At 44.4% G+C, this 26,520-nt stretch overlaps 2 protein-coding genes across 6 annotated transcripts; one reads left to right on the top strand and one right to left on the bottom strand.

Annotated features, from left to right (window-relative positions):
* The first annotated feature begins 1,029 nt into the window (after window positions 1-1,029).
* On the top strand, window positions 1,030-20,185 carry LOC135264869 (adipocyte enhancer-binding protein 1-like). Of its 3 annotated transcripts, none has more exons than XM_064353811.1 (21): window positions 1,030-1,166; window positions 1,762-2,370; window positions 5,505-5,780; window positions 5,951-6,199; window positions 6,521-6,619; window positions 7,089-7,169; window positions 7,873-7,932; window positions 8,457-8,516; window positions 10,426-10,491; window positions 11,985-12,094; window positions 12,594-12,733; window positions 13,464-13,548; window positions 14,309-14,453; window positions 14,608-14,693; window positions 15,103-15,226; window positions 15,314-15,510; window positions 15,610-15,789; window positions 16,127-17,060; window positions 17,874-18,013; window positions 18,227-18,326; window positions 18,810-20,185. In XM_064353811.1, the coding sequence occupies exons 2-21, from the start codon at window positions 2,094-2,096 to the stop codon at window positions 19,475-19,477; spliced, it is 4,077 nt and encodes a 1,358-aa protein (XP_064209881.1). In that variant the 5' UTR covers window positions 1,030-1,166; window positions 1,762-2,093; the 3' UTR covers window positions 19,478-20,185. The 3 variants fall into 3 exon arrangements, with proteins under 3 accessions (XP_064209881.1, XP_064209879.1, XP_064209880.1); XM_064353809.1 differs by having other exon boundaries at window positions 1,051-1,166; window positions 1,571-2,370; XM_064353810.1 differs by lacking the exon at window positions 1,030-1,166 and having other exon boundaries at window positions 1,547-2,370.
* Window positions 20,002-25,543, bottom strand: pold2 (polymerase (DNA directed), delta 2, regulatory subunit). 3 transcript variants are annotated; one of them, XM_064353815.1, is made up of 11 exons: window positions 25,488-25,543; window positions 24,599-24,824; window positions 24,045-24,166; window positions 23,798-23,925; window positions 23,332-23,442; window positions 23,029-23,227; window positions 22,540-22,620; window positions 21,809-21,966; window positions 21,281-21,408; window positions 21,065-21,166; window positions 20,002-20,710 (listed from the first exon to the last, which is right to left on the bottom strand). In XM_064353815.1, the coding sequence occupies exons 2-11, from the start codon at window positions 24,813-24,815 to the stop codon at window positions 20,550-20,552; spliced, it is 1,407 nt and encodes a 468-aa protein (XP_064209885.1). In that variant the 5' UTR covers window positions 24,816-24,824; window positions 25,488-25,543; the 3' UTR covers window positions 20,002-20,549. The 3 variants fall into 3 exon arrangements, with proteins under 3 accessions (XP_064209885.1, XP_064209882.1, XP_064209884.1); XM_064353812.1 differs by lacking the exon at window positions 25,488-25,543 and adding an exon at window positions 25,309-25,481; XM_064353814.1 differs by lacking the exon at window positions 25,488-25,543 and adding an exon at window positions 25,297-25,481.
* Between the last annotated feature and the right edge of the window lie 977 nt (window positions 25,544-26,520).

Below are 26,520 nucleotides of genomic sequence, written 5' to 3' on the forward strand. Positions count from 1 at the left end.
CACGCTGAGGATCTTATCCACAGCCTCCTCACTAATGGAGTAGCCCATTCACACAGTACAACAGACACAACACTATACTGAAAGATATATTAAAGACATAACAAGCTGTGCTTAGTTTTACAGTTTTTTTTTTAGTATGCCCTTTCAATCTGCAATAGTCAGCTGGATAAAACACACACATAACTCTGAGAGACTGCCATGTCTGTGTATGGTAACCACTGATGTGCTTGGAATTCAGTAAACTGAATCTCTCAACTTTAACGGCTCTATAAAATGTGGGTGAGGACTGAAACATTACTCATGGGCAAGGTTCTGTTGTTTTATGCAGTCTGCTTCTGTATGTTCTATTAGAGATTTATTAGCCGATATTAGATGCTACAGTTATATTGGTTAATGGTGTGAACAGTGCAGATTTTTCTGAAGAGGACCAATGGATCAAGATATTAACTGCCGCTTAGTGGAAATCAAATTATCATCGGAGCACAAATGTGCAGGTTTTTATTTGTTATTTCCTAAGTTGTGAACTTTTACCTGGATACGATTAGTAGGTCAATAGATTCCAAGTCCATCTGCACATTAATTAGACTTGGAGTGACTTTAAAGTCTTCCATGTCTCTTTACCTGAATGCTTCACTTAAATCAGTCAAAAGTGTCCTTTTGAATAAGCAAATTCCACAGGTTTTCCGTTCAAGGACAAACTTCATTTGGTGGTTTTACGGTTTTATGGTTTTATGACAGTTGATAATGAACCAGAAACAAAAAAGCACTATTCTCCGAAATACAGCAAACAACTGAATTTTGCTTTCATTAAAATAAAATGTCCCATCTGTTTTTAATTGTACAGCTTTAGGGAGAAAAATTGACTCCTCCCCCTTCTCCTATTTGAGTCACCCACTTTCAGAGCTTCATCCACTGTTTGATTTATGTAATGCAAGTACACATCAGGTCACTGCACCCCAGAACACGACCCTAGCCCTAGAAATTCACAACTCCATATTTGCATATTCAGAGCACTTTGAAATCAATCGCACTGCCTGTTTTTCTCCACTCTTTCATTCTTTTGCCTACTGCGCAAAGAGAAGCAGAGCTGGCCATCTCTCTGTTTTTAAAAGCTCTGCAGCTGTCCAAACTGTCTGCCATCTGGGCAGGGCAGAGGAGGGAAAGAGGTAAGTGACATGGCAAACAAATAAATAAATAAATAAATAAATAAAACAAATACCAGCTTTCTTCCACACAAACATTTACGAAGCCCTTATGACTTGGTGAATTTTGTTTCACAGAGTCATAACCAAAACTCTTCTGGAAAATACTGTGGGCTGACGCTGCAATTTGAGAACAAACGGCAGACACAGCTTTCTTTTCTTTTTATATTTTAGTTTAGATTTTTGGGTTTCTTTTTCATTTGTTTTCCCTTGGAGTAATGTGTGAGTAATTGAAAAGGGCTCATTATGAATCATTTTAACATTTGGCCTCCCCCCACTTCTCCCTCTCTTTCTCTCCCACTCTGTCTGTCTCTTTCTCTCTCTCACACACCCTGTCCTGTCCTATTCTCCCTCTCTCTCCTCCAAAGTCTCCACCTCTGGAACTGCATCTTGTGAGCCTTCCCACCTACCCTATGACAGACTACAGAGAAAATTCTAGAGTACTACGTCTTTGAGGAACGGGGGAGGCTGTTCTCCTGGTCTGCAGAGAGAGAGAGAGTGCATCTCCACTTCACCAAATTTCTTTCTCTTTTTCTCTTTACATTTTACCCTCCAACAGGAATACAACTGATCTCCTCACCTGTGATTTTCCAAAGGACTTTGCAAAAACTGGACGCATGCACCCGATTTCCCAGGGAACCCTCTGGTTTTCAGCCTGAACGCTCAGTTGGATTTTACATGTAAAGCGCAATCTCTGATTGAGTTTCATTCTTTCCTTAATCTCTGGGAGCACTCGTACCGGCACCACCATTTCAGGGGTTTTCCTGCAAAAGAAAAGAGAAAAAAAAACTCAGCCGTTTGTGACCATTGAGCACATTTTGAGAGTGAGTGGAAACTCTGCCTGCCTCTGTGGACTCTGAGGACTCTGAGGAGGGATAACGCTGGTAGAAGATGAGGTGGGGCGTGGCACTGCTGTGTGCCACCTTCCTGGCTCTGTGCTGGGTGCTGGCGCACTCTGAGGACGGGGACTCGCGGGCTCTGCTGACCAGCAGCAGGGCCCTGGGGGGCCGGGGAAGGCGGGACAGGGGGCCCCTGCAGCGACGGAAAGACGAGCAGCGGGACGAGCCGAGAGATGAGGAGGAGCTCGTGGACAGCCCCGCCGCAGACCCGAAAAAGGGAAAGAAGTCCAAATCAAAGAACAAGAAATCTCCAGAGGAAGCATCTGCAGGTAAAAAAAATAAACCAAAATAAAATAAACAAAAGAAACACACGCAGGCATTACATCGTACCAGACATAACAAAGTGTGAAGTGAAATGAATGGAGTGTTGGCTTCGACGAAGGCCAACAGCATCTCCGATTGCACACACCTTCCCTCTGACAGTGCCAGAAAACATAACAAGCAACAGACGCACACCTGACTTTACTCAAAGCCAACATACATGAGACTTAGTCAGCGATGACAAAATAGTGAGTATTCAACTTTTCTTGGCTTGGTGCTGGAGAGGCAGCACATCTTGTAAACACATTTTTACAGTATGCATCAGCTAAACGAATCGTTGCTGCCACATATCAAACATGAACATCTCTAAACCTTGTGATTCTCTATGTGTTTTCTCATTTCAAAAACTGAAATAGCAGAGGTGCTTGTGGTTGAACTACCTAAGCTAAACAGATTTTTCACATTTGGGAGATAGGGATATGCTTTTTTTATCCCTAAATGCCCCCAAACGTTTACACATCTCTAAGCTCTTTATTTAAGATGCCTTTTGGAATTACAGTCTGAACTTTCCATCTTAAATCTGCCCTGGTGTTGTTTTACACAGGAAATTTTGATGAAGAAGTACATTTTTGTGTGCCCTAGTGGAAAAGCGAATGTGACCTGAAAAGAGGTCTGAATTCTGTGAGGATTTAACAGAAACAGTACAGCTGCCTCTAGACTTAATGATGACACAGGCAAAATATTATAAGTCACTTGATTGTCAAATATTCCTATGCAGATATACTGCAAATGCATTCTTATGCATTCCACATTTATATTGTCCTCCTTAGGTATAAATCATGTATGATGTGAATCAAAGCTTTTTTGGAAATCACTTCTCGAGTCTTAAATTATGATTTAGTTGCAATAATTACCACAACTGTGCATGAATGCAGACAGAATTGACCACTTAATAATGTAAAAATGCATGTGCTTCACAGCATTACATTTTTTATCCTCTATCTGCTAATTAAACAGGAAACAGGAATTATGTTAAAAACAATAATGACAAGGGCTGTTCCTGGCCTGAATGATTATTAATTTGAGCTTGAAGGATTTTGAAGAAGGAAAGCAGACATTAAGTCCCCATGGATACAGAAGTCCCAGACATTTCCTTTAAAAAACATACTTAATCATAACATCTGCTGGAAAAAAGGGCTGAAGTGACTGAATCCGATAAACCCTGAAATCATTCCACCCCAATCATCCATCTCCATTTATTTTCCTAAAGTATACAGAATAACAGGAAATTGCCACACTTGAGTTGCAGTTTATCATCTTATACAGCACAAGCTGCTGTTTTTTCTTCAGCATAGCATCGTATAATATGCAGTGTTTGATGTTATGAATGATTGTCAAACAAGGTGCAATCAAAGGGAAAATAAGGTCAAGCAACAGGGCCAGACAAAGGTTGACAGAAAGATCTGTTGTATCTAAAGCTGAAGATACAAGCTAAAACTGAAGCAAAGAGGAGGTTTGATTACGGCACAGTAAGTACCATAATCCTCAGTATATTGCATATTACTTCTGACAATAATCCATTGATACATTGGCTTTTAGTTGACATAGCCATGAGTGTAAGGGCTAAACCAATCAGCTGAAAGAGAGTGGTTGGTAGGTTGAGTGTCTCCTCCAAGGGATAAGATAAGATACGCCCCCCCCCTCCCCCCGGCATGAAGATGTGAGATTATGTGGTCTTATGCAATCCGAAAAGAAGAACAGGCAGTTTGTTATGTGCAGCTGTGTCAGAGGTTTATCCCATCCACGGCCCCTTTGCCTTAGCTACATTCTGGCAGGTGAGACCTTATTACACCTGTCAGGATATGCTACAGGACGCCTGATGCCCCCTCCCCCCAGCTCTCTCTCTCTGTCAGGCTCAGACCCAAACACGTACCAGTGGCCCCTGCCACCTGCTGGGACAGACAGGAACCCACTCTTTGGACAGGCTGGAGCTAGTCTGAAACATGAGCTGAGCACACATATAACACATACCCACAAAAGAAGCCTCTGAAACTTACAGCCATACTGGTGTTTAAGATGAAGCCAAGCTTTTTAATGGGCTTTTTTTTTTTGATTCAGGAACTTGTTTTGATCTAGGATTGTACACCTTGGACCCTTTCATTTCACTGTTAAGCAAATCTCTAAATTAAAGACAGGCACGGCAAACCGATGCCAAGGAACAAAGACTGGAGTGAATAGTTAAGTGGTCTCAGTCTTTATTTGGCTTTGTGAAGAAGTTGACATTACACAGTGAGCTGGAGCAGTCCCAACAATTGAATTATTTGCAAGCTGCGTGCACTGTCCCCCAGATAGAGAATGGGACAGATTATATTTCCTTGGGCAAATTGCCTGTATCAGTTAATATCAATGAACAAGAAGATATTGCGTGAGATGAGATTTAAGCGTAGTTGACCTTCAGGGCTTCAGACATTCATCATCATGCTGAACAAACTGGCTCCTTGACAAGTCCAGAGTTTCGTGAAATATGAGAAGCAAAAAAGCCAAAACGAGACGTAAGTTCGTAGGGCAATACAAAACGTGGAAATTAGTCCTTCTTTCAAAGCATCACTCTCCGTTTATTTCTTCTTAAGAAGAAACACATTGCACGCTTGACATCATATTCCCTGAGCCCCCAGAGTAAAGGCATATTGACCTACACCTGCCTGTTCTTGTCCATGGCTCTCTGCCAGGCAGGCACAAGCGGGGCCTTTCTGCACTGAGCCAATGAGGTTTCTGTCAGACGCCTTTCAGCATGGATCATTTCAACAGAGATTCAAAATGAGTACAGGCAGAGGCAATGTGTTGAGTCAGCGCGGGGCTACATAGCTAATAGCTCGAGGGCCACGGCCAGTCCATCATAAATACCGGCAGTATTAAATCTTCCATTTCCAATTTCAGAGGCACATTCTTACACTGCTGATTTACTGCCCAAGCCTACATTTCACTGTGTTAGCTTCTGCTATGGAATGCTTCACAAACACGCATGCTTCATGTGCAGAAGCGAGAACTTCTGATATCCTCCAAAGACACCAGCAACTTTTGAACTTAAACTAGTTTTGTTGTTTGTAACTGCATTCTTTTTTGGTTTAATTCCTTCCTCCAGCAAGGGCCAGAAAGGCTGCTGAGAAGGAGGCCAAATCAAAGGTACCAAGAGCCCCCAAACCCACGAAAAAGCCAAAGGCACCAAAGAAACCCAAAACCACGAAAAAGCCGAAAACCACCAAGAAACCCAAAGATAAGTCCACCAAGAAACCCAAGGACAAGGCAAACAAGAGACTCAAGGAGGCAGAGGAGGAAGTGCAGACAGACAGGCCACTGACAACGCCGCCCAGCTTGGAGGAGGAGGAGCGCATTACGACCGAGCTGGGCTGGGACAGAAGTATGTACCAAACAACATTTCACTGACCTAAGAGCAACCACAGAAGAGTGTTTCTACCTCAGTAGCTTCCTCTTCCCATCATTTACATCTCATATTGTCAAATGGTAAGCTATAAGGTGTAATAGGTACATAATTAGGTGTTCATAACTAAGACTCAACCATATCTTCAGTGTTCCAAACAGATCCCACAGATGGCCCCGTGGTGGTACCGGAATTAACCGAAAAAGAGGACTATTCATACCCAGAACCTCCAGACCCAGACCAGCTGTACCCAGAACCTTCATACCCAGACCAGCCGTACCCCGAACTCACAAACACAGACCAACAATACCCAGGAACCCCAAACCCAGACCAAACATATCCAGAGCCTCCATACCCAGATGAACCCTACCCAGACCAACCATACTCAGAACCAGATGGTGAGAGTGGGTAGCTGTAAATGTGATTGCTAGAGTTTAGTGGCTGACCTGCAGTTCCCTTAGATACCTTTGGAAGAACATAAATGCAAATGAGTGTTTGTCATTTTTATGTTGTCCTGATAAGGCTGAGGTTTATAAATCTCTCCCAGTTGGTCACATGTTAGAACCAGAGGTCACCAAGAAACCTTGATCGGACAGGTGCTGTAGCCTTGTCTGAAACCATGTAAAGCACTATCCTCAGCAGTATATCTGTTTTGCAGGAATTTAATTGTATTCTTACAATTTCAACCCTGAACCCTTGCTGCCTTTTGTCTTGTACAGAGTATGACTGGAAGACAGAAGAGCCAATGACGCCAGATACAACGGCTGAGACCACAGTGTTTAAAGAGGATGATGGGGATGACTACTGGGATCCCAAATGCAAGTTTAAATTCAAGCCCTTATTTACTTAAAATTGTGTACAACAGAAAAATAGAGAAGTTGAGGTGAAGTAATCCATGACCCCTTTATAATGAAGGGTAATGGTGGGAAATGCTATTGGGGACTTATTCCCTGAAAGAAATTTGAGGGATCGCAATAACATTAAGATGCCTCATCAGCAGCCGGCCATGTTGCCAAAGTTCACAATGCTGAATTTACACAAGGCCTGCTTATAGTCGAGAATATTTATGTAGCAGTGTATCTAGCACAGCACGCAGCTCTGCTCTCAGTCTTCTCGGCCGAACGGTACACACGCAACCCCATATACCATCTGTGATTTATTTATAATATCACTCTCATCCAACCTTCGGGGCCTCAGGGATTGTTAGTGAATTTTTGCTACAGGGAAGTATTTTACGGAGTCTTAAAATCCCTCCACTGACCTCATTGTCTGGTTCCCCCCTGGCAGATGAGGGGCCTGATCCCTTCCCATTCCCTGATGGCAAGGCGGTCATACCTACGGAAGAAGACTGGAGCTATCACGTCACAGGTAATTCATAATGCCATAGTTCTTAATGGCTGAGTTAGAATGGTATTCCAGGGTCTATTCATTTGGCAAAGCACCGCAGAACATTTTGAAATGAGGGCTGATGGGAAATGGAATCAAGTGCGTGTGAAACATGCAGTTTCAAAACTTTGGACTTAACCTTCTTTTAAGACCTCTGGGATGTTTTGTGGTATTCTGTGTTTTGAATACTCCATATGGCATTGAAACTCCATAATAAGACAAACAATTTTGCTAGCAGTAACTAGGTACATGCTCTGTAAGAATTTGATTAAAGAACAGCTTGTTTAAAAGATATGTGAATGCTTCATTTAAGTAAAGGATTAAGGATTTCCGAGGCTGTTTTTTCTTAGCTGTCGGACCTTGAAACAGTGGGCAATGTTGTCACTTGAAATTACACTTTTTCCACTTCACATTGTAAAATTTAAGATTTAAGCAAACAAATAGACAGCTGACAAGATTGTCTTTGTTTGGCCAAACAAATAAGCCTTTCAGATGGAGGATCTTCAGTTGTGGTTTTTAGATCAAAGCATGCAACTTTTAACATGGGGATCATGTGAAACTATAACCCATCAGGGAAATAGTGTTTTGAGATGGTTTCAGAGGACAACACAAGATAGCTCTCTTCTTTAATTTTCCATGCAAGAGAATGGCATTTATTTAATGCTGGCCTGTGATTTGGTTGTAGCGGAGCCCAGTCCTGCACCATATGAAGCACCGTGGTATGACGACTATGACGACTATAACAGTACGTTTCTGGCACCTTATTTCTCAGACTCTGCTTTCATCTCTGGTTTTATTGTGTGTCTAAGCCTAAGTGGTCTACGCATGTGACCTAAAGCTAACTTAGTAAAAAAAAAAAAAAAAAGAAAGGCCATACCCTTGTAAACATTGTAAAAGCATGGGAAAAACTGATAAATATTTCTTGAACTCAGCTGGGAACTGAATGACACTGTCTGTGAGCTCTGTGAAAGATCTGTATCAGTAATGCTGTGCAACAACAAGACCTTGGCAGTAGATGTTACAAGCAACAGGCTACAAAGAAAGTGCCATTCTGGAGCACTGCAAGTTAACTGCTGTGGCTTCTGCCCCTCCAGAATGTCTAACTGAATGCAGTGAGGTTTAATGAAAAGTGAGAGAACCAATTTTATACACATGGATAACCTCTGTAACATAAAACCTATATTTGTTCATCTTTCTCGAGAACTCACCCCCATCTGTTGGTTAAGCGGTCTTTATCACTGCCCTCAAACTTTGCTTTCTGTTTCACAGCTGCGAGGAAGAAAGAAGAGGAGGAGACAGATGACTTTTGGAAAGAGTTTGAGGAAAAAGGTATGTCAGTACATGTGAAATGCACTTTTGCGCTTTGGCTGAATGACCTTGGCTTTCGCTGAAAGACTAAACTGTAAATTATTTATGTAGTGCTTTAAAGGGGTTAGCATCAGGACCACCTTAATTGACAAAACAATGTTTATCTTACTTATGAAGACAATGTTTTCATGATTGACACGTCGCCATCAGACAATCAATACAGCAAATCTTTTAGAGTATGGATGCCATCTTTGATTCTTTTTGAGAGGCTCTGAGAAAGATCAAATCGAACTAATCACATGAATGTGATTATTCACAGTTTTCCCAGCATGTATGAAAAATGTACATGAAAAATGTAATGCAATTTCCATACTGGTGCAAAGAAGAGCAGTTTAAACAAGAGGTTATCAGCCCCTGGTCCTGGAGGGCCGCAGGGTCTGCTGGTTTTCGTTGTCACTCAGCACATAATTTAACGATTAATGCAGCCGATTACACAACTCACTTCACTTGCTTTCCTGGGCCAGAATCAACCTGATTTTCAGGTTGAAAACAAAAGTCTGCAGACCCTGCGACCCATCAGGATCAGGCTTGAGAACCCTCAGTTTAAACTATTATGTAGAAAGTAGGGAAATGTAGGCGTGTGGAAAACTCTGGGAAAAAAATGGAAAATATGAATATATTGGAGGGGAATGAGAAAGAAGGTGAATAAAAACGACAGCTGCTGCCACGTGTCTCAGCCTAGCCACAAGCAGAAAGGAGCGTGAATAGCTGGTAAAGAAGATATATGGTGTCTTTAGCAGGAAAACATTAATGCGAGCAAAACCTGGAGAAACATTCTGTGTTCACAGCCACCCTACGGAAGAGGGCTGGAGCCAGAGGCATGCGCCACGGCCAAGGCCCATATTTATAATGCATCCGAGAGCAGGGTCTAGGACCAGTTTTGCCTTTTTAGTTCATAATGGACAGGGTTAAGGTAAGGACAGGGGATACCTGATCCTAGATCAGCACTAATCCCCTGCGATACTTTATAGGAATAGTCCCAGGTCTGTTTGTTAAATCAGACCTGCACTTCTGGTCACACTGTATTGACCTTGCCTTATGAAACCACACCAGGATGAGAAAGGCACTGAACAAATAAATATGCTGACAGTATTTTTAAAAGTGCAATTACAGATACATGTTTTTTTTAAATGAACTACGGTGCGAAGCAAAATCTGGTTCTTACCACGTGGCTTCACTTTAGTGCTCACGCAAATGGTTTCTCCTCATATCCTGCCTGGGAGTGTTTTTTCTTTTGTAGGGATTATATCTTGCCAAGGTCTGGTTTACATTTGCTGCGAAATAATCTGAATCTGATCACCGTATTACTGGATTCAGGCAGTATAAGCACAACTGGGACTTTGCTGCGTTGCCATGTGATCCAACCAGATACCGTTCCAAACCTGGGGTCTCTCTCTGGTGTTCCTTTTTCCAGATCTCTGTAGATAGCCTTTGTGTGTTCTATTTCACATACACCCCCTCTGGCATTTATACTTTGATGCAGCTTGAATAAAATGCAGACAACACGAAACACAGCAACAACAGAAAAAAAAGTGAAATATGTGTTATATAACATCTCTGATCTCTCTGCCAAAATCTTCTGCTAATGCAATGGAATTTTCCAGCGCATAAGAAATGAATCACACTTTTAAATGATGGCACGGCATTGTCCACATGAAGACATTTTCCAATAGGAATACCACGGACATATTAACCAGGAGTCCCTGCTATTGGTGGTTTGCCAGAGATACTCCTCTTTTATCTCCTTTCTATTGCATGTCTGTGATGTTCAGGTGTTCCACTGCACATTGTTACTCTTTTGTAGATACTGATCATTTACTGATGTTAATACATTGGATAATGTATTAATACTTTGTATATTCCATGACAGAAATACAGATAAAGAAGGAGGATGAGAGGAGAGAGAGGCCACCTCCTGTCCTTGCTGCACCAAAACGTAAGGCAACTGCCAACCTTTGCCAACAGCAGAGAATTCAAGCTCAAACTCAAAAACAGGAGATGTGTTAGAGATGCATCAGCTGCATCCAAATCCATTATTTGACATTACTTGCTAAGAGGGATAATCTACTTTCAGGGATTTTTGATATTAATTCATATTTGAAATTAAGTTGCTTTGGAGCTACTTAAAGTGGATTTTCTACCTTTAGACCACAAACCCCTGAAATTATCATACCTCCCATTGTAAAGCTGTTAGGGTGACATAAATTCTGTAATAATCAAAAATGTCAAAAAACTGCCTGGGCCACTGAAAAACACACACTAGGACTGAAATAACATAGTAAAACAAAAAATGTGACATCCCTTTAATGTACTTACCATGTGCCTTAATTTTTGGGAATCTGAAAGCTGGTGATTGTAGGGAACTTCCTTTAGCACTGTGTGCAAGATAGCGCATCTGAACAAAACACCTGAACTAACAGCTTCTGGAGAACATCCTTTAACTGTTTAACAGAACTGGAAGAAAATGGCCGAGTAGCCAACACCATTATCAAAAGTAGGTGTAAAATAGATTTTTCCAAGATGTGTGAAACTGATTTTTAGCAAGGCAGCCTTGTTTACCTCAATTAATAGCACACAGATTTTAACTGCATTTTGAAAATTCAAATTATGATATCTAAGAATGTGCTGTATCACTCCAACAAACTGAATAGCCTCAATTTTACTGCAGGGACCCATAACAGTGCCTTGTTGGCAGACAGATTCTGGCCATCTTCTTCCAAGATTTAGAAACTCAAGGGCAGCTCTCAGTCTTCCAAGTAATACGAGACAGTAATTTCTTTCCAAGCTCAATTCAATCTGATGAGAAAACAACAAAGAAACAGGATCTCCTCTTATCATTTCTGATGGTAAACAAATGTGCCTGCCCTCATGCCTTTGAAAAACAGATATTCCGGGGCTCTTTGCTTTCTTCAGGCATTTTGGATTGGACTTGTTAAACGTCTGAGATAACCGATCCAAATAACTCTGAAGTCGGTCTAGTTTGGCACTGGTTGAAGCTGAACCCCACCACAGGAACAGAAAACACTCTGTGAATAATGTCACGTCCAATTTCAACAGTAGATCTGGGTTCCCAGAAGAGCTGCTGTTGGTTTTGGTCCATACCCCACCTGACTCGTAACAGCCTGAGACTGATGAAGAATGAAAGTTTAAATACAACTTTAAATCCTGTGTCATCCATACTGCACCTTGATTTCACGGTCAATGCAACACACTTAGGTCTCTGAAAGGCTGGTTTGGCTCAGGTTTGAATGTCATATTTGTGGAGAATTTACTATGAATGAGGAAAGAAAGATTCCTGAAGATAAGCTGCTTTCATTTCCGTTCTAGTTTCCAGCCCAGTTCACCAGAACCACACACATTCTTGAAAAAACTTATTCATTTGAAACCTACCATCTAAAGTGGACCTTGCAAACATTCTCTCCCTCTCAGAATGCCCCCCTCTTGGACTGGAGTCCCACCGTGTCGATGGAGACCAGCTCATTGCTTCTTCCATGTTACACTATGGGTTTGGCCCCCAAAGAGGACGTCTCAATATGCAGGTGCCCCACCGTCCCATGAACATCAGGCCATCTAATGGGCCTTCTGGCAATCCACATTTTAAACATGCCATTTGCAGACCCCAGGGAAAGGAAAATCTATGTAAATAAATAATATTGGAGGTCTTTTACACACATAAACAAATTTCAAATTACTGTGTACTTCTCCATAGTGCAGCATATGATTGTGCTTGTGCTTCATACATACATTAAAATATGAATACGAGTTTTGATAATTTTACATTAGTTTTACTTTCCAATGCACTTCAAATTATATTTATGCACAATGTTCATATTAATACTTTCGAACTCCATGCTGAATGAATTTCATACCGACCAAGACACTTATTTAATTTGAACTTCAATATCTCACAGCTTCTCAGTCATGGCTTCTCAGTCTGCCTGAAGGATATTTGACAGTTGGAAATGGATGTTTTATATTACGGTAACTGCTGTCAGGATTGCTTTTGACATGGTTTTTAAAAGCAATTGGTTGCAACAGGGAACAGATGATGAGGATGACTCCTACGGTGGAGCCTGGTGCGCTAACTCAGAGGAAGGAAACCACTGGTTCGAGGTTGACGCTCGGCGGGAGACAGAGTTCACCGGCGTCGTCACCCAGGGCAGGGATTCCAAAATACAGTAAGAGGCCTTAATCTCCCTCCAAAACAGCTGAGGAAACAGCCATGCCTCTTAAAGCAAACAGCACATCGCATTACAGGCTTGGCGCCAGAAACATTTGCACCAGTTTGGGAGCCAGTCAAAACTAGATTCAGTAAAAGAACAAACTACAGTCTGTTATAATCGATATGTCAAACAGCTCATTTAGTTTTAGCATTTTTATTTTGACTGAGTATTGGAACATTCTATTGATCCTATTATATAACCCTGTCAGGGTTCCCCTGAAGCCAGACATTCTACAGTCCCAGTGAGCAAAAGCCGGAATCTAGACGTCTAGAGTGGTGGAGATCCAGGTTAAGAGACGTTTTGACATAAACGGACTAGGTTAACCCCAGTATAGCTCAGGTTTTACGTGGATATAGTCTGGCTATGTCCTAGTCAACTAGAAAACATACACTTTTCAACCAAATGTTGCCAGGTGTTCACCTGAATGCCTAGATGGTGTTTCACCAACTTTCCACCACAAAACTTTTCACTGGGGTGCATGTGTGATAAGTGCCTCTGCCATGCACTGTAAGCAATTTTGCTAACCTATAGAATAGTATGTTGCAATAATGTGATTTTATTACTGGCGTTGAGAATTGAGTTCTCAGTTGGCTTACCGGGTTAAATAATAAATAAATAAATAAATAAATAAATAAATAAATAAAAAATAAGGCCATTGTGCTATGTCTCGCCCTTTTTTTTCCAGCAACGATTATGTCAGCACGTTCTATGTGGCCTTCAGCAATGACAGTCGGGAATGGACTGTGCTCCATGACGGATTCGCTGACTGGGTGAGAAGCCTCATTCATGTGCAGTGCTACAGCTGTCTGTATTAAGTTCGAAACCACATGACCCCAAATGATAGTCCCTCTTTATGGCAAAGCCAATTTGCACCCCTGACAGTGACCACAGTGAAACGGAATACTCCTAATTACAGAATGGCAGCGCTGTAATTATACTAGAATTGCTCAGATGGGAAAGAAGTGAAGTTGTATATCTTACATAATTGCTAAAACCTGCATGGCTTCATATTACTGGGATGATTTACAGAAGTTGGATTTTCTTGCCCGGAGTCACAGCAGCAGCCACTATCCGTCTTGGTATTTGAATGCGTCTGAACCAAGCTTTCGGGCTATGACCCAGGGGCCCTAAAAATTGATAGAACATAGGATTTTTTGGGGAAGTGGGGCCCAATGTAAGATCTTTTCATGGGGCTCAGAATCCCTGGTGGCACTCCACTACCTCCCATTGAGCCAAATGTATCACTCTGCTTCCGAACTTGCAGGTGCTCGCTCATTAAGTTTAAACTCTTTAAATCGGATGCTTCCATCCATGGAAGCTGACAGAAATCCCTCTACTGTACTGATCATTAATGAAGCCTCACCATTCATTTCATATATCATACATGCATGTACACTCAGCACTTAGAAAAGATATTAGCAGTGTATTTAGGGTAATGCTGGCTCAAATCGACCCAGAAGCGTACAGCGGCGAGAGGGACCCGAGAGAGACGATGCTCACAGCTGTGCACTCCTCTGTCCTCACGCGCAGCTGTTCTTCGGGAACGCGGACAAGAGCACGCCGGTCGTGTCCTACTTTATGGAGCCCGTGGTGGCGCGCTACATCCGGATCCTGCCCCAGAGCTGGAACGGCAGCCTCTGCATGCGGCTGGAGGTGATGGGCTGCCCCCTGCCTGGTGAGTAGCGCCGCTGTTTCTCCCCGTGCTACAAGCGCAGCCTTGAGTCCCATTTCAGTACCGCACACACAGTGACCCCTCTGCCCTACTTGGTGTCATCTACCCTGCTTCAGTCAGTCCCTTTCCCCTCAGTGATGCGTCTTCTTCCTCTCAGATGCCAACAGCCAGCAGAGTCAGAATGAAGTCACTCCAGTAGACTACCTGGACTTCAAGCATCACAACTTGGATGATATGATACAGGTGAGGTGGATGTGACTTGTCTGCTGACCTGGGAGGCTATTTCATGAAGCAGGATTACAGAGTTAGCTGTGGATAACTGTGTTGAGCAAAACCTCAGTCCATGTTCCAGATTTGGGAGGGTTACGGGTTTTATTCAGTGCGGTTATCCAGTTAATTGTTTAGTCTTTAGGTAATCCTGTTTAGTGAAACTGGACCCTGGTGTGCAACCTCTCCCTTCCTCAATACAGACTGATGACTTATTCCTCATTCTTGCTTTTGTACTTCAAACACCAGATAATGTCATTAAAGGCTTCACAGTCCTTGAGTCTATGCTTAACTCTTTAAATTCATTCATCTGAGAGAAAAATCTGATTCAGTGAACAATTAAGCAGACAGAATGCAGTGTGGACCAGTCAAATTTCTTTTTCAGTTGATGAAAGCGATCAATGATGAGTGCCCGAACATTACCAGAATCTATGACCTTGGCACCAGCTACAAAGGACTGAAGATATATGCCATGGAGATCTCTGACAACGCCGGGGAACATGAGACAGGTGGGAGCCGAAGACAAGTTTGTTCCCATTGTACTTCAGCAAAATTCTGACTGTTTCCGTGAGGATGTTGTCCTTGTCGTGCGGCAGGTGAGCCAGAGTTTCGTTACACGGCCGGCCTTCATGGTAACGAGGCCCTGGGGCGGGAGCTGCTGATTCTCCTGATGCAGTACCTGTGCAAGGAGTACAAGGACGGCAACCCGCGAGTGCGCCGGCTGGTGGACGGCGTGCGCATCCACCTGGTGCCCTCGCTAAACCCAGACGCTTACGAGCTGGCGTACAAAGCGGTCAGAGCACACTTTCTACCGATAAACGCTCCGAATCACCTACTCTGTTTTGCGTCATCCTGGTCTGTAAAACGCTCTTTCGTTTTCCTCTGCTCCTAGGGCTCGGAGCTGGGCAACTGGGATTTGGGCCACTGGACGCAGGAAGGCTATGACATCTTTCAGAACTTCCCTAACCTCAACACTGCCCTGTGGGAGGCGGAGGACAAGGGTTTGGTCCCCAAGGTCATGCCGAACCACCACGTCCCCATTCCGGAAAATTTCCTGGCAGAGAACGGCTCGGTACGTGTGGTGCAATGGAGGGAGGATGTGGAAGAGGGGGCTCACACAAGTCCCATACAGAACCTGCCCCAAAACCACATCCAGACTTCACTGCTCATCTCATTACTGCACTATACTTTACTGCTGTAAATCAGTTAACCAAACCATTCTATTTATACAATCTGTTATGTACGTTATCGGCTAAATGATGTACTTGAATAGGTTTTAAAAGAACATGCTGAGATGTACCGTTTGATATCTACGTCTAAAAAAAGGTCCTAAGTAAATAAAATTACAAGAGCTGCTGCCTATTTAGTAACAGATAAACCTCTGATATATCTGGACTTGTGTCATTTAGGTTGCTGTGGAGACCAAAGCCATCATTTCATGGATGGAGCAGATCCCCTTTGTGCTGGGGGCCAACCTTCAGGGAGGGGAGAAGGTGGTGACGTACCCCTACGACATGGACCGGACCGCTAAGCTGAAAGAAGAGGGTGAGGTCAGGAGCCGGAAGAAGCGGCAATATCAGGAGGGCAACGATGAAGCGATGTGGAGGAGCATGTACCACCACCACGAGGCCGAGCAGGATCCGAGAGGCTACCATCACCACCTGGCAGAGCTGGATCCGAGAGGGTACCGTCACTATCAGGCAGCGCAGGAACAGAGAGGGTACCATCACCATCAGGAAGGGGAGGACTCAAGAGGGTACCATCACCATCAGGAAGAGCAGGATCAGAGAGGGTACCAATACCATCAGGAAGAGCAGGATCAGAGAGGGTACCAATACCATCAGGAAGAGCAGGATCCTAGAGGGTACCAATACCATCAGGAAGAGCAGGATCCTAGAGGGTACCAATACCATCAGGAAGAGCAGGATCAGAGAGGGTACCATCACCATCAGGAAGAGCAGGATCAGAGAGGGTACCATCACCATCAGGAAGAGCAGGATCAGAGAGGGTACCATCACCATCAGGAAGAGCAGGATCAGAGAGGGTACCATCACTATCAGGTAGAGGAGGATCCAAGAGGGTACCATCACAATGAGGAAGGGGAGGACTCGAGAGGGTACCATCACAATGAGGAAGGGGAGGACTCGAGAGGGCACCATTCCCATGAGGCACGGGATGACCCGAAAGTGTCACCCGATGACTCCATGTTCAGATGGCTGGCCATTGCCTACGCCTCCACCCATCACACCATGAGTGACACCATCCGTGGCGCGTGTCACACCGATGACACAGCCAGGAGACACGGCATCGCCAACCGTGCCCAATGGAAGCCTGTCGTGGGCAGTGAGTACAGAATCTACACAGATAGCACACGTCTGCAGAACATAAGATTTATTCATTATCATTCTCAGGTCAAGACAACAAAGATATCTCTACCTTTTTAGTGGTTTGGATTTATCCTTCCCACACCCACCATAAATAAATGAGGGCATATGCACAGTATATGTCTCAGTGGCTAAGGCATAGTGGTTTAGAACAAGGCCACTGACCAGAAGATTACGCACCTTATTCTTATGTTAGGCATTCTGTTTGTACTTGAGCAGTTCATACTCAGATACAAGAAATCACAGCTTCCCAACCCTGTCCCTGGAGATCTACCATCCTGTAGGTTTTCATTTCTATCCTAATTTGACAAACCTGATTCTACTAAATAGCAGCTCATCCAGATCTCTAGCTATCGAATGAGGTGTGCTTTGTTAGGATTAGAGTGAAAACCCACAGGACAGTAGATCTCCAGGAACAGGGTAGAGAAGCCTGCCATAGATGGTACCAGCACTGAAGTATTGTTTAATTAAAAAAGTGGTAACTCTCAAATAAGTGCTTTACCAGTGTTTTTCAGCTTAGGAACTCAATTCCAAAACTCTGTACTGTTAAACGACACTCTCTAGTGGTATAGCTAGTGTCCTGCACTCTCTTGCCATGGCAGTGCAAATCAGTTTCACAGGTGCACAGAATAACTATGATCAGTAATGGTTAATGAGCTTGACAAATGGGGGCCTAAAAATAGCAGCCTCTTACAGCTTTTGAGCTGCAATTAATCATCTCCTGCTGAAGTTTTCCACAGCACCCATTGGCCTCTTCCCCTGCTTTGCATAGGCATGAATGACTTCAGCTACCTGCACACCAACTGCTTTGAGCTGTCCATCTTCCTGGGTTGTGACAAGTTCCCCCACGAGAGTGAACTGCCCCGTGAGTGGGAGAACAACCGCGAGGCCCTGCTCGTCTTCATGGAACAGGTGACCGCTGAATGAATGCAGTCATTCAGTGTCAGCCATGCACATTTCTTCTGGAGTAATCACAGTTTCTTACAAATACCCTTCAAATTTTACTTCAAATCAGTTTTTACTAAGAAAGCACTACCTCCAGAGGGCATGGTATTTAAGGTACTGACACAGCTCGCTGTGGGAATTATATTTACCTTAAGTACTGACACAGTTTGGCCTTGACAGGTGCATCGTGGGATTAGGGGCGTGGTGAAAGACCAAGAAGGAAACCTCATCGCCAATGCCACCATATCTGTGGAGGGTGTGAATCACGATGTCACGACAGGTGAGTTTTGATGGGTTTTAACTTGTTGACTACACTGGACATACAAGAATTTGACTACTAATCAGCTTAAAGTGCAATGATACTGTCCAAACTAGTGTCCGCAAGATCCATCTGCTGAAGTAAGAAATTAGAAGGGGAATCTGCTTCTACCATGTTGAGCTGAATAAATGATACTAGCAGGAGGAAAGAACCTAATGAACTGGTGACTCCAAGGAAGACCGCACCAGTAACTGTGGCCCGTGACAGAACGCATGCTACTAAATACAGCAGAGACCAATGATGTTAATTTAGGCAACAAAAAAAGTACTGCAGATAATAATTGCTTTGCTACAACGTCAACATGAGTTCAAGGCACTGATAGAAATATTTGGCATAATTCATTTGTTCGAATGGCATATCCACAAATTTAGGTCTATAGAAGCCCGTGTTTACTGTAGCTTTGACTTGCTATAGTGTGGTGACTACAGCTTGCCTCTCCTCCAGCGGCCGCAGGGGACTACTGGCGTCTGCTGAACCCAGGGGAGTACCGCGTGACGGTGCGGGCTGAGGGCTACACCCCCGTCACCCAGCTGTGCGTGGTGGGTTACGACCTGGGGGCCACGCCCTGTAGCTTCACCATCGCCAAGTCCAACTGGGACCGAATTCAGCAGATCCTCGCCATGTACGGCAACAAGCCAATCCGGCTGATCAGCAACACCAGACCCGGCACGGGGTGGGGGAACAGGTACCCGAACTCGCACGTCACCGGGACGACGAGCGTTGGGGGCGGGAACGGGGAGCTCAGCTCCCGCCAAAGGCGCCTACGCCGCCTGAAGTTGCTACGCTTGCGTCGACTGCGCCAGCAGAGGCTGAGGGCTGGCATGACCACGACCGAGCCACCAACGACCACCACCACCACCACCACCCTCCCGCCAACCACGACTCCGCCCCCCACCACCACTCTGCCCCCCACCACCACACCCCAACTGCCTGAAACCACTGCCACACCCCAACTGCCCGAGACCACCGCCACACCCCAACTGCCCGAGACCACCCCCTCCTGGTACGACTCCTGGTTCTACGAGAACCCCACCACCGCCGCCGACGAACCGAGCTACACCTTCAACGAGACCACACAAGATTATGAGTACAAAGTAGAAGAATATTACTAGCGCCATGCATTCACACTTCCGCAAATATGAAAGGGGAGGGTTTTATTAGTGCCAGCCGTGTGCAAAGAGAGGGGAGAACTTCCCAGAAAGCAAAGGCTTCCAGTCAAGAGATCTTCTAAAAGAGCACAGCAACCTTCCCGCATTTCTATGCAAACACAAGTATCAAAATGTCAGTTTCTTTAAGAGCGCCTCGGGGTGTAGAGGCCGTTACACCTTATTTAGCACGCGTGTGGGGATGGGTTTCATGGCTCTCGCTCCTCTGAAGAAAGTCGCATTACAGGTGATACACAGGGGCCTTCAATCTGAGTGTGCTTAACAGACACCACCATAGAAACTGTGTGGAGAAAATACGATAATGAAAACTAGCAATCCATCCTGGCCTCTTTGTAGTAAACACACTTTCCTGCAAAAACTAACAAATGGCTTTTTGAAGTGAAAGTGCTTCATTCAGTTATCATTAATCATTTTCCCCTGCCTCCTGAATCCCAGAGAGGGGAGCAGTTCACCTTTCACAACTTTCATTTAAAAAAATGCAAGAGTTGAATTTATTTACAATGTTTTGCCACAGTTAACAAAGACAATGTCTTTGGAGAGAAGAGTCAGTTTAGACAAAACAGTTGGTTATGACTGGAGGGATTGTCTAACATGCTAATTAAACAGTTGACACAGGACTTGTACATATCACTTAATAAACATTGGTTTGCTTAACTGTCTTGTGTTGGAGCATAAATTATACTGGACTCAAGTGCTGAGACACACTGGTACGATCCAATTAAAACCTAGTACAAAGGGTATTAGCAAGAACCAGCGATTTATATTCAAGTGACTGACATCGACATCCAGTCTAACACCAAACACAGCATTGACTTTGAAGTGCACAGCGGTCACCGTGAACTGTTATAAACACAGCTGCTGACGTTTAATGTGTAACAACATGCGTCTGTCCTGTTCAAAAATGAGACGGAGCTGAGGGTTCCTCCGGCTCTCCTGCTTCAGACGGGCGGTGCAGTGGGAAGCAGCCGTGGGGGGGTGGGGAGTGTGTGGAAAGGCAGCTTGCTACCAGCCCGACACATCAGTGGCTTATGTTCATCTCGCTGTCCTCGTCATCCTCGGCGGTGAAGGAGGAGAACCGAATGGGCTCGCACTCCAGGGTGCGCAGGTTGACCAGGCAGGCGGTCTGGGTCCGGCTGAAGTCCGGTACCGCCACCAGGAGAACCTCCTGTCCATCAGGCCCTGGGGACAGAACGGCACGACATCACCAATATGGCCTAAAACAATCCATACGCTGGCCTTTAAAATAACAATTTTACAAACATTTACAGTAAAAAAGACACTTTGAGGCACACAATGGCATAAGGAAAACAGGTCATCGGGCACCACAATCACATGGATGGTGACAAGGTCACTTGCCAGCGATTATTAATACTGCTTCCTTCTTAAGCAAAGGAAATACTGAGCAAGGCACAAGTAATACACACAGTATAGCAAAGAGAACAGGGAAGTTTTTCTTTCGAGTTGATTGACTAGCTCAGAAGCGTGCCCAGCACAGCATAATCAGTCCACACTCATGTAACAGATCTCTCTTACCGGTGATGCGCTTGGACTGGAAGGTGGGCGCGTTTCCACTGAAGTAGACGTGGGGACAGTCCTCTAGGATGAACGGATCTTTCTGATAGAAGGGGTAGCAGCCTGCAGTGCGATTGGGCGAGACAAAACTGCGATCAGCCGACAGACCAATCGGGTTACCCGGTCACCTGCAGGAGCGCGCCGCCAGCGGGGGCCCGGGTTCGAGCGGCTCCTCACCCAGCGTGTCGGGCGCGGTGGGCGCCATGTGGCGGAGCCGCAGCGTGCCCTCCAGGATCTCCAGGTGGTCGTCCATGCTGCTGTACTTGACGATGTCGCCAACGTTCTGACCAGCGGTGCCCAGGAACCTGAACGCAGCAGGGGAGGAGAAAGCAGCCCATTAGACACCCAACACTGGAAGTGATGTTAGCCAATCCCAGTCAAGCCATAAAACTGAAGTGAAAATGCAAATCAAAAATCTCAACAGGTGCCAGGCAGAAAAAGAATGATGACAGATAAAGACCGCACAGTGTCTACAGCTCCCAAAATACAAGTGTTTGTTAGCACCACAGACAACTGAAGTGTGCAGCTTGAAACGTACTGTAACGTTGATGGTGTTGATAAACACTTATCTCAGGAGCAGCATATACACTGTGTTGACTTATCCAAGCTGTAAAACCTGACCACAGAATTGGGGAGGGAAAAGCAGCCAAGCACAGAAGCACATGGGGGTTCACCCTTCCCAGCTGCCTCAGACACCCTGTTCACCTGACACCGTCAACATCGGCCTGGTAGGGGTTGCTGGCCAGCTTGAGGGTGGGGTAGACAGTGGAGAGCGGGAACATGCAGCGGTGCAGGGGCTGCTGGGGTAGTGTGTAGTTCGTGGGGTCGTACTGACCGGGCATTACATCCACCGGCACTGAGGCCTACAGGACAGAGGGGAGAGACAAGACAGATGAGTCCACTCTTAACCCTTTAAGGTTTTTTGGAATGATTTCATTCCTTTCAGTTACCAGTAGTGATTGTTACATCAGCATTAGAATCTTCAGTTAAAACATTCTAATCACATACTTAAAGGGTTAGTCACCACAGTCAAGAAATCAATATTGTCTTGCATTATATAGCACAATATATTTCAGGCCAACTGTTCATCACCTTAATGGCAACATTCAGACAGTAATATCTTCAGTACTAGCCCTAGCCTCTGAGAGGACCTAAGCAGGATTTGATATGGGGGACCCAAAAACCCAACATTATACAATATATTTTAGAATAGTTTGGGAGCCCCCTGGTGGTCATGTCGCTTATTTGGTCGGGCTGCCTTTGAAAATCTACATGCACAAAGTCTAAATACCTCGACACCTCATGGAGTACAGTAACCAACGTACACATAAACATACAGCAGCTGGTTTTGTTAACTTGTTGAATCAGAGACACAGTAAAGGTAGAAACCAAAGCATCCAGCCAGAGCCCTGAGAGCGGAGAGGATCCAGACTCACCACCAGCTGCACCAGCAGCTCGTCCAGCATGCGGATGGCCTCCACGCTGCCGGCCTGCGTCTTCTTCGTCAGGTACTTGGCCTGGAAAGACCCACGCATTCACAGAGGAGAAATCAGGTGCAAGGGTTAAAAAAATGTTATGTGGGTACTCACAGTATAAGCCATAAACAATACAACTTCATAGGTGAACATAATGCCGATCATAATTTCCAACAAAAATCCAGCCTTTATTGTAAGCTTTTGGCAGACTGCTATTTTGACAGCCTGGTATTCAAAAATCATAAAAACCCAATGAAATATTAGTTCATGCAATGAGCCAATCCATATAGGATTGAGTGTTAAAATGCAATAAAGAAGCAGAAACTTATTTGAGCTGCAAAAGATCGTCTTTCTCACATCCATATTAACATCCTCATAACCCAGGCTCTCCCATGTCCCCATAACCCATGGCCTGCCATGTCCTCATAACCCAGGGCCACAGTCGGTCACCTTATTGAAGGAGTCTTTGTCCTGAGTGCTATGGCTCAGCAGGTTCCCGGCCAGCAGGACGCGGGAGATTCGAGAGGCCCCGCTCTGCTCGCCCAGGTCCCCCAGCTGCCCCGTCACCAGGTCCACCAGCAGCTGCAGGCCCAGCAGGCTGTCCGCCCCGCTGCCCCCCAGGCCCAGGCCCGAGGCCAGGAGCACGAACCTGCCGCCCACGGGGAGGGGGGGGGGGAAGAGAAAATGAAGGTTGTGTTAAGCAGAATGGGTCACCGCTCACCGAACTTTGGCGGGATGCATCGCGGGGCTCACCGGTCAGAGCTCAGGGGCTGTCGGGGGGCCTGGGGGGGCAGCTCTGCCACGCAGAACCCGTCCACCGTGAACTTGCCGTCATTCTTCTCTGCGCCAAACACAGCGATCACGCTACCTGAGGGCGGGGAAAGAGGGCGGAGCTTTAATACAGGTTACCATCCCTAACGACCCTACAGTGACTCTGGAGGGGGTCAATGATTGGCTCATCTCTCGCTCAAGTAGTGGATTTCTACTGCTGTTCAAGACCTCGTGCAATCAAAATCATCATTGCTTAAGATATATTCTACAATAAGAACCAAAGAAAACAAACACTATGATAACTCATTCTAAATAAAATTGAATTTTACATTTTAACCAATCAGAAGTGTGACCGTTTAGTGGGCTGCCAAGAAGTGAATATCCATACAAAACAGGCACACCGTCTCATCCCAGCTGCTTTTGCAGCTCATGTCTTTGACTAAGAGACCTACCTGTAACAAACTTGGGTGTGTCGATGTTTCCCTCCAGTTTGATTCTCTGCAGCTCATCTTCCAGGATGAGCTCATCCGACGGGCTGATGAACTTGGAACGTGGCGGCTGAGGCAGGAGATTGTGCTGAAGGCGTAAGCAGAGAGAGGAGAAACGTGAAATTTAAAGAGGTCACACCAAATCACTGCGGTTCAGACAGGGTCGTACAACAAGGACGGGTTGTTAATTTAAATTTAACTGCATACCTCCTCGCTGATCTCTTTCAGGATGGAAGGCTGGAGCTCCATGTGCTTGAAGATGGTACCCACAATGCAACACTGCTCTCCCATCTGAAGGTCGCAGAGCCTCCGCACTGGTACTTTTTCACCTGTAACAAAACAGCACGTTCATGCACGCCTCTGTGGTGCAGCAAAAACTGGGTCTGAGGGAATGGTGTGCAAAGGGTAGTTACTGTGCATTTGGGAGCCTGAAAAAGACGGCAGGACATAGGGTTGCCAGATTTTGAATTTGTCAAAACCTGGACAACATGCACAGCTAGAAGGTAATCGCAAACAAGGTCGGCAGCTGTTGGACCAGGGGCTGTTTTGCCTGATCTGGGAGTCATTCACACACCATTTCATTAGAAGCTACATGGAAATTTCTCCCACCAATTACTCTGACCAGAAATTACATTGCAAACCCAGACCTGAACGAATAATTTGAAAACCTGACATTCCGGTCAAAAACTGGACACCTGGCATCCCTACTTCGAAATGAGATGCGAGAAGAATAGCTAATGACACAGGGAGACTGTACCCACCCCATGTCTGCTTGGCTCTGGCGGTGAGGATGTCCCTCATCTGCATCAGCCGTACTGCATATATGTGCGCGTACTGCCGGTTGAAACTGCGGTCGCCCAGCTTGAAGCGCTCAGAGTAGCCGGAGTAAGTGGGCTGCACTCGGTCAAACACTGGGCAGTCAGCGCTAGGTTGACCCATCAATGTCCCCTCCTTCTGAGTAGTGAAGTCGGAGAACATGGTGGTGTTCTGCAATGAAACAGACAAATACTGAAGACCAACTACGGAGGTAGATAGAAGTATATAACATTACGTATAAACACGTTCAGTATAAACACGCCACTCCCTAGCAAAATATGTCAAGCAGATCATATGTCATTCATGACCGTATTTCCGAACAATTCGAGATTTCATTAAGCCAGTACGCTAAGTAATGTAGATTTTTTTAGTAAGAACGGTAGGTCTTAATAGACAGCTACCTAGCGCAGTCAAGACTTTTCCGCTAACATGCTTGCAATGCTTTCTAGTAAGCAACATTCAACAGGACTACATTTGTTTTTTTACATTTAATGTAGACGCGCGCGTGCGAAAGCTAAGCTAACGTTAGCTAGCTAAAATTTATTTCAGATTACAATCCAAAAATGTTCCCCTCGAACAACACGTTATACCACATCATTTTTTTAAACCAAGGAAACGAATTTAGCAAGCCATTGTTACTCACGAGAAGCCTTACCAGTCGTTCTGTAATAGGAATGTACACCAGATTAAGTGGTTTGATTTGTATTTTATTAATAATCTTTTACGACAACACACACGCTGTCAACACAGAGATACTTTGATAATAAAAACCCTCTGGTAGACATGAAGTTCTCCCGCCGTAACCACCAAACAACTGAACTCAGCACCCCTCACCTTTCACTTTTTTCGGAAACACGTCACGGAAGGATGAAGACGCCATATTGGTAAGGTTGAGGGAAGTAGCGCGGAACTTCTCTTTGGATCACAGCTGTTATCGCACTTTATTTATCGTTTTTATTTACAAACACATGACATTAAAAAAATTAAACATTTATTTTTTATTAATTTATAAAAAATTACCAATGCACTACAGAATAACGTGTTTTATCGGATATTACATTACATAGTGAATGATCTTTTAGCTGTATTGGGATGTACTTCATCGCCATTGTTTATAGCCATTACTTTCAACTGCATTAACACCTGGCACCATGTGTTCATGGACACATGGACATTGTCAAAGAAATGCAACTTGTTTTAAATTTCTTTTACTTTTTCATATTTTGTTGACTATTTGTGTTAAAGCGACATAGGTGTGTGTCTAGGTAGTAAACCTATAATTAGAATCTTTGCTACTGGTAATTGTCAATTGTGACCACTCCCCTTGCAAGTCAATATAAAGTCCTTGAGTATTTAAAATTTTTTTGGTGATCTAGCCTTTTGTAAAATAGATTATTATGCCATGCTAATAGGATAACCAAAATTAGCAACCTGCCATAGTATGTGTCAACAGCATTAAGCATTTTTTGAGAAACCACAAGTAATTATGTAATTTACCAGTAATATTTAATATTTTGATATTAGATAAATACTCAGCCAAAGTAAAGATGTGGGTGTGTAAGTAGAAGAACAAGAATAATTACTATAGCAAAAATTGAACCCACGTGATGTTATAGTCTAAATCATTTTAGACCACAAATGAAAAATTAGGCTACAGTTAAATACTAATGTATCACTCCCTATTGGACAAGGGCAATGTGTTTGCATTGCCATTGTATGTTCACATGGTGAGTCATTCTCACCTTCTCAAAAGGTAATATTTCCCCTTTTCTCACCATCTTGCTGAATCCCTCACAGTTTCACATTATTATAATCTTGTCTTTGCAAGAAAGAAAGGTATGATGAAAGTAGTGTGTATGTGTATGTG

This window comes from Anguilla rostrata, chromosome 10, assembly GCF_018555375.3.
Source record: "Anguilla rostrata isolate EN2019 chromosome 10, ASM1855537v3, whole genome shotgun sequence".
Classification (NCBI taxonomy): Eukaryota; Metazoa; Chordata; class Actinopteri; order Anguilliformes; family Anguillidae; genus Anguilla; species Anguilla rostrata.